This window comes from Molossus molossus, unplaced genomic scaffold (genome assembly GCF_014108415.1).
Source record: "Molossus molossus isolate mMolMol1 unplaced genomic scaffold, mMolMol1.p scaffold_m16_p_19, whole genome shotgun sequence".
Classification (NCBI taxonomy): Eukaryota; Metazoa; Chordata; class Mammalia; order Chiroptera; family Molossidae; genus Molossus; species Molossus molossus.
Window position 1 is genome coordinate 3,898,967 of NW_023425354.1, and position 8,216 is coordinate 3,907,182.

Consider the following 8,216-nt stretch of genomic DNA (forward strand, 5'->3'; position numbering starts at 1 on the left):
GCGAGAACACAGGGTTGGAGGGCTGAGCCGGGGCTGGGACCTCTCCCCAGGCGTCTGCATGGTCTGAAGCCCCCAGCGGGGTCGGGGATGAGAACACAGGGAAGTGGGTCTGTGCAGCAGGGCCTTCACCCGGGTGCGAATCAGCGCCTGTCCTGGCCCGTGGAAATCCTAGCAGCCACTGTGTCCAGACCCTCGTTTTCAGAGGAGGGACAGTTGGTGGGGAGCGTCGGTGGCCCGCTAAAGAGCCCGGCAGGGACCAGAACCCGGGTTTCTCCTTTGTCCGCGCCCAGAGGAGCAAGCAGCGATCCCAGGAGGAAAGGAGGCGGTTTGGGGAAGAACACCTGCCCCGTGGCCTAGCAGCCCCGAGCTTGTTTAACGTGTGGCCTGCAGACCACTCCGTCCTCCGGGAGGAATTCCGTTGTACGATCTGGCCGGACCACGGCTGCTTCTAGGTGAGCACAGCACGTGTGACCCAATGTCTGCCGAGCTCCCTAAATGAGGCTGTGCTGGACCAGGTGTTCCGGAGGCTAGGGCTTGGTGGCTTTGCTGAATTTATCCCAGGAAGTGAAGGCTATCAAATGTTTGCCCCCTACAGTTGGGAGGGTTCTGTGCTGGCCTGGTCGCCCTCTCTCTCCTGCTCCTCCTTATATCAAAAATGCACATTTAATAGACAACCGACCAAAGCTATAGGTGCCAGAGAAGCTACGTGGGAATTACACTCCAAATCTACCTGACACGCCAAGTATTTCCTGTGGTCTGCAGTCTGCATGACACGTGACACGTCGGGGAAACTGAGGCAGGCTAGTACGAAGCCAGGAAAATTCCTTGGCAAATAGAATGAGGAAACAGACAGACAGCTGAACGAATGGACCAAGCAATTTACAGCCAGATACGGAAGGTCACCTCCCTAGAGAGAACATCTAGACCTCAGCTGCATTTCAGCTCCAGGCCCAGAAAAGCAGAACCAGGTGGGTGACCCAGGACCAGCTGCAGTGACGGATGCCCCCCGGCCCCGATCTGACCACTCAGTGAGGGCCACGACCCTGAAGGCGCACACCTGGAGAGCTGATGACTATTCTGCTGAAACCCTCCCCGTTTCTCTTTGCATGAAATGAAATTCACTCCGCACCCCCACCCCCACCCCAGGCCATTTTCCTGTCTGCGCCTCCTGCGACACAGGTGAAGGGCGTGATGAGAACTTTCTGCGTCAGGCTCTGTCCTTCCCCCCTTCCCAAGCACAAGTGTTCGTGTTTGCAGGCTCGACTGGGTTTAAATTGGCTTTACTGTGGACACCTTGCAGCTTCCAATAACACAGAAAGGCAGGTGGTTAAAAAATACACATCTGCACAGAAGAGCGTAATTTTGGAGAGGGACAAACAAGACTGAGTCAGCAGATGCCCAGACCTGCGGGCAGACTTGACCTGCTGTGCTCTCCGCCCTGGGCGTTAGGCCCAGAAGCACTTGGCCAGTGCTAACGACAGACTCCCTCCTGGCCGCTTCCGAATGGCCCTAACCCACTCCTGGTCGGCTACTCCATGCCCCAGTCTACGGGCCCCCAGTGAGGCCGCACCACGGGGACAGACGCGCCACGTCCTGATACGGCGTCGCCTCCTCCCGTGTGCTCAGGAACAAAAGTCTCTTGGACTAGATCCAGGAAAAAAGATGCTGTGTGCTCTGAATTCGACCTCTAAAATTCTAGATCATCCAGCAATTGAGTGAACACCTGGGCCAAGACTGTGGCGAGGGGCAGCCAAGCCCCCTGAGCTGGCTGAGCCGCCTCCCTGCCCTCCTAGCCAAGGCCCCGTTTCTCTGCACTCAGTTCTGAGCCATACAGGGGGTGCTGATCCCTCTCCCCTAACTTCTGGGCTGAGCTCTGGGGAGGCCAGAGTAAAATGTACTTGCAAGGGCCCTGCAGAGACAGGTAGAGGCTAACCTTAGACAAATCTGAAGTCTTGTGCTACAGGCCAGGCGGCAAGAGGGGAATAATTTCCACTCCAAAGCACAGGCAACAGCCCTAGCCGGCGTGGCTTAGCGGTGAGAGCATCGGCCGGAGGACCAAAGAGTCACGCATTTGATTCCGGTCAAGGGCACGTGCCTCGGTTGTGGTTCGGTCCCCAGCCCTGGTCCGGTCGTGCGGGAGGCAACCAGTTGATGTGTCTCTCTCGCGGCGAGGTTTCTCTCTGTCCCTCCCTCCCACTCTGTCTGAAGATCAATGGACGGATATACTCGGGTGAGGATTTTTTAAAAAAAAGAACAGGCAACAGAAAGAGCCAGACCCACACAGAATCCAGGAAGAGGGTTCTGCCCAACCCGAGCTAGCCTGAGGCCCGACTGCAGCTTCACCCACTTGTTCTCAACCTGAGTATGTGTCTTCACGTGGTAACGCGAGTAAGAGTTGCCCCGCGCAGCTGGGGCCAAGCTCTGTGCCCGTGTGAGGGAGGGCCCTCAGATCTTACCCGGCCAGCACCTTCTCCTGTGGGTGTGAGCCCTCCTCCCCCTTCATTACCAGTATGCACACAACGAGTCAGGAGTTGACGCCCGACTTCCCCAGGTTGTTGTTGGTTTGGCTCAGGGGTTGCTGCGTGTTTACCAGTGTGGGTTAACCTGCCAGAGAGGAAAAGCAGCCTGCAGCTCTGTTCCACACTGGAGAGCCAGGCCGGTGAAAACAAGTCACAGCTGCATTCACAGATAAGGGCTTAATGGCCCAGCAGGAATTCCATGAACAGATACAGTGTTTATTCACTCGCGCTGTGGGGAATCCATCTTGGTGCCCTGAATTCCTTTTCCTGTAAACATCCTAACAAAAAAGACAGAAAAGTACTTTTTTTTTCTTTATTGATTTTAGAGAGAGAGGAAGGGAGAGGGAGAGAGAGAAGAGAGATAGAAACGTTGATGAAAGAGAACATCCATTGGCCGCCTCCTGCATGACCCCACTAGGGATCAGGCCCACAACCTGGGCATGTGCCCCAACCGGGAATCGAACCAGTGACCCCTTGGTACATGGGCCAACGCTCAACCACTGAGCCACAATGGTAGGGCATCGGTGTTTGTCTCTTCTCCCTCTCTCTCCTTCTCACTCTATTTGAAGACAAAAAGAAAGATAACCTTGGGTGAGGATTAAAAAAAAACACTAACAGGAACAAGTGCTGAAGAAGAAACAGAAACCCTCACATATCCCTGGTGGGATTATGAAAAGGTACCTCCACTTTGGAAAACAGTTTGGCAATATCTCAAAATGTTAAACATTAACTTACCATACAACCCAGAAATTCTACTGCTAGGAATTTACCCACACAAAGACGTTCTCGAGTGTCCATAGCAGCATTATGTATAATAGTCAAGAGCTGGGAATAGTCAACATGTAATCAGCAGGTGAATGGATAAACAAATGTGGTATATCCATATAATGGAATACTACTCAGCCATCAAAAGGAATACTACTTGCCCCGCCGGTGTGGCTTAGTGGTTGAACATTGACCCTGCAACAAGAGGTCCCGGTTCGATTCCTGGTCAGGGCACATGCCCAGGTTTGGGCCAAATCCCCAGTAGGGGGCAGGCAGGAGGCAGCCAATCAATGTTCTCTCTCATCAATTTTTCTGTCTCTCTCTCCCTCTCCATTCCTCTCTCTTTAAAAAAAAAAGACTTCACTTTCAGTTCCTGTGACAATGATCCCAAAAGATCCTTTTCACATGTAAAATGGGGAGAAGTAAACCAATTTTTTTAAAAAGTCAATCTGGCTTAGAATATAAACAAAGAAGATTGGAGATTCGGGACTATCTGACAACATTTTAAGGAAGAAAAGGGGAAAAGAGGACCTATGAAGTGAAGTAAAAAAAAAAGAAACGCTCAAATGAGCCTCGTTTTGGATCTGACGTCTCATCAGCTTTGCCTTTAAATTATCTTTCTCATTTCACCCAGAATTCGGGGGTGTTAAAAAACAAAATTCACCGGTGTATTTGGAGCTCTGACTGGCTTTATTAAGCAAGTCATGAACTGGGCAGCACCCCCATTTAACAGCTAGAGCTCCGAGGGGTCCTACGAATGGAAGGTTTTATCGGCAGAGGGTGGGGCAGGAAAGTGATCAGCAAAAGGGAAGAAAGAAGTCTTAGAGCAGGACATCTTTTGGGGGGGGAAATGGCAAAGTTCTTATCCTGTAGATTGCCTCTTGCATTTAGGGGTAGAGAGAGGGCCCATGTGACAGATCAGCTCATTGGTGTTGACCAGAAAGTTGCAGGCTGGTTGACTGTTTCTGGGAGAGGTTGGAAAGCAGTTAGATCAGGTATTAAATCTAGGTTTGGGTTATAGGCTATTACCATGAGTGATGCCATTTGGAGCCTTATGGGAAATTGTTAAATTTCCCCTTTTGAGTCTACTCGCAGTTTAACTGAAAGATGTGATCTAAAATTAAGGGATTAGCCCGGCCAGTGGCTCGGTGGATTGAGTAGCATCCCATGGACTATGAGGTCACTGGTTCGATTTCCGGTCAGGGCACATGCTGGGGTTTGGGGCTCGATCCCCAGTAGGGGGCGTGCAGGAGGCAGCCAGTCAATGTTTCTCTCTCACTGATGTTTCTATCTCCCCCCTCCCTCCCTCTCTATGTAAAAAAATCAATAGAAACATTAAATTTAAGGCATTAGCCTCATTCTCAGCTCCCTCGGCAGTGACCTTCGCAGGTCACAGGTCCAAGTTCGTGACCCTTAAAGCCATTCACTCTCTCCCTTCCCTCTCCGACCGTCCAGTCTCTGGAAGATCACTTGCTTGGCAGTTAGCAGCGCAAACATGAATTTAAAGCTGCTGAGAGGCCCTGGCCGGTTTGGCTCAGTGGTTAGAGCATCAGCCTGCGGTCCAGAGACCCGGGTTCGGTTCCTGCTAAGGGCATGTACCTCGGTTGCAGTTTGTCCCCAGCCCTGGTTGGGTCATGTGGGTGGCAGCCACTCGATGTGTCCCTTCACATCGATTTTTCTCTCTCTCTTTCTTCCTCTCTCTTCTTCTCTCTGCCTGAACAAAAAAATGGAAAAATGTCCTCGGGTGAGGATAAATAAATAAAACTGCTGAGCGAATACACCACTGGGGAGACCATTATGCTGTAGACGTTAGAAATGTTCAACCTTAGAAAATGTTTGTGAGTACATGGGAGCCAAACTGACAACTGCCAGGAAGCAAAATCTCAACAAACTGAGAAACAGCTCTGGAGAGCAGCAGTTTTGCAGCTTATTTTAAACACTGGAATCAAAGGAGGAGACCTAGTGGGGGTTACATGAAACCCCGGTGGTGGATGGAGGGGGTGAGAGAAAGCAGAGCGGGGAAACCCCTGATTTGGAGGAGAGTAACCGGAGACACCTGACGCTGGCGGCTCCGTGACAGGGACCAGGGAACACTCACGGCACCCGGAGACGGTGTGTGGGAACGAGCCCGCGGCCCGGTCTCGGCTCTGGCTCTGGTGCCGAGGCTGTGCCCCAGGGCTCGGGAACAGTGCCTCTGAGTTTGCAGGCCCACCACACAGGCCTCCCCTGAGCTTGTCGGGTTTGGTACGTGGCCCCTTTTCTGTCCACTGATAACCATAAGCAGGATAATTCCCAATGTTTGGAGTACACTTTGGGGCCACAGTCCCCAAGACCCAACACATTCAGAGAAAGACCCCGGGGAAGGAGTCACCCTTTGAGCTAGATTGGCTTACTCGGTGATTTTTTTTTTTTAAATCCTCACCCAAGGACATTTTTGCATTTATCTTCAGATAGAGCAGGAGGGAGAGAGGGAGGAAGAGAGAGAGAAAAACATCGATGTGAGAGAAACACATCGAGTGGTTGCCACCTACACGACCCCAACCGGGGCCGGGGATGAACCGCAACCGAGGTACGTGCCCTTAGCGGGAACCGAACCCGGGACTCCCTGGTCCGCGGGCTGACGCTCTAACCGCTGAGCAAAACTGGCCAGGGCGCAGTGATCTTTTATGTAACTGAGCTTCGACCTCCCCAGAAGCGTTGCTCCAGGTACAGCCGGCAGCGTTGGCCAAAGCCCAGGCAACACCTTGTTTCGCTGAAGATAATCCGGGGCCGCTCGGTCTCCAAGAGTTAAGGAAAGGCTGTCCGACTTAAATTTATTCCTAACCAGGGAAGTAGGGCCCTGCCAAAGTAAGCACACCCTGAATCATGGACAGTCTCCCAGTAGTTCTTTCTAGAACAGTTAGAGGCACAGTTAGATCATCTAAGAGGCATTGCCCATCTGGGCACCAGCCACTAGCCTTCATAGGCCCAAGGCGAATGACAATCACCACGAACCGGATAAATCCTGTCAGGGCACAATTGCCCATTCAAGCAGGGGTCAGTCATGTTTTCTCCTGGCCTGAAATAAAACGTAGTCCTAGTCCTGCCACTGTGGCTCAGTGGTTGAGCGTCGACCCATGCACCAAGAGGTCGCCGGTTCAATTCCCGGTCAGGGCACATGCCCAGGTTGCGGGTTCAATCCCCTAAGAATCATTAAAAATCTATTTAAAAAAAAAAATTCCACTGCACAGAGAGACCACATTTAATTTATTCCTTTATCTGTTAACGGACACGGGTGGTTTCCACCTGTTGGCTATTGGGCGTAGCGCTGCTACAAACAGTTGTGACATCTCTGCAAGTCCCTGCTTGCCTTCTTTTGGGGTATACACCCAGAATGGAATCGCTGGATCAGACAGTAATTCTAGGTTTAGTTTTTGGAGAAACTGACACACTGTTTTCCACAGAGGCTGCAACTATCTTACATTCCCACCAACAGTGCACAAAGGTTCCGATTTCCAATCCTCACCAAACTCACTTTAACAGCAGCCATCCAAAAGGGTATGAGGATCCGAAATGTGTAAAATGTTCCTTGGCACTAATTTTTCTTTTGAGAACTTAAAAACTCTCAAGGGATTTATCGTATGAAAATCAACAACCAACCAACCGGAAGTCCCAGAGGAAAGAAGTCCTTGGGCCCTGGTCAGTTTGGCTCAGCGGTAGAGCGTCAGCCAGTGGTCCGGAGAGACCTGGGTTTGGTTCCCACTAAGGGCACGTACCTCGGTTGCAGTTTGTCCCTGGCCCTGGTTGGGTCATGCAGGTTGGCAGCCACTCGATGTGTCCCTTTCACGTCGATATCTCTCTCTCTCTCTCTCCCCCTCCCCTTCTATCCAAACAAAAAATGGAAAAATGTCCTTGGGTGAGGATAAAAAAAGAAAGAAAGAAAGAAAGAAGTCCTTGGTATAAACAGCCAAAGCCCAGGTTTAGTGGTTTTCAAGACTCTGGGTTTGGGGAAACTCGGGGCAGACGGGCCTTCGGATTCACATAGCAAACATATGACTCAATAAAGGTTGCTTAAGGTGTAAGGCAAATCTCTATATGTTACATTTTCAATGAGTCCTGGCCGGTTTGGCTCAGCAGTTAGAGTGTCAGCCCAAGGACCAAAGAGTCTCGGGTTCGATTCCAGTCAAGGGCACGTACCTCAATTGCAGTTCGGTCCCCAGCCCTGGTCGCGGTCCGGCAGGAGGTGACCAATCGACGTTTCTCTCTCCCTCCCACTCTATCTGAAGATAAATGAAAAGACATCCTTGGCTGCAGGTTAAAAAAGATTTTTTTTCAACAAGAACAGCACATCCATCGTTACACACACCCCACCCGCGAGACCAAGCCGAAACCCTTACTCACCTAGAGAGGAGGGTGAAATGATCTGACAGAGTATATAAGACATAAGCGTAAAAATCAAACTCTTTATTTCATTGACACGTTTCACGTTTAACTCAGGAATAACAATTTCAAAGACGAGCTTAATGTTACCAGTCATCTCAGGAGCACACCAAGAACACCACCATTTATAGACCTAAAAATGGAGGGAAAACAAAATCCCCCGAAACAGAAAACATGAGCTCGAAGTGGAAAGCGAGTAGCATGGCTCGTAGCAGCGGGAGGCAGCCGGAGTCTCATTCCCCATCTTCTCGCCTCTGTTCCATTTCCCTTTTGACAAGTTATCAGGAGGCCTACAGGTGACAGATGCTATGGCTTCCTTGCTCTGCAGATCCATTAGGAGCAAACAGAGCAAGAGCCTGGGAGAATGACTGACATGGGAGTGAGGACCCAGTTCTGCAAGTACATGTGAAACAGGTAAGCCCAGCGCGATAAGCCACCTTGGAGGATGGTCCCGAGGAGCCCTGACTCCTGGTCCTCACTCCCTTGTGCAGTCCCCTCCCTCGAGGGTGGGAA

General features: G+C 51.1%; 1 protein-coding gene across 1 annotated transcript in view; it reads right to left on the reverse strand.

Annotated features, from left to right (window-relative positions):
* MGAT5B (alpha-1,6-mannosylglycoprotein 6-beta-N-acetylglucosaminyltransferase B) overlaps nt 1-2,599 on the reverse strand; it is an 80,496-nt gene extending 77,897 nt beyond the window's left edge. Inside the window, exon 1 of the mRNA XM_036269400.1 lies at nt 2,457-2,599. Coding sequence (XP_036125293.1) covers nt 2,457-2,503 — 47 coding nt within the window. The 5' untranslated portion in view covers nt 2,504-2,599. The remainder of the gene's footprint in view (nt 1-2,456) is intronic.
* Between the last annotated feature and the right edge of the window lie 5,617 nt (nt 2,600-8,216).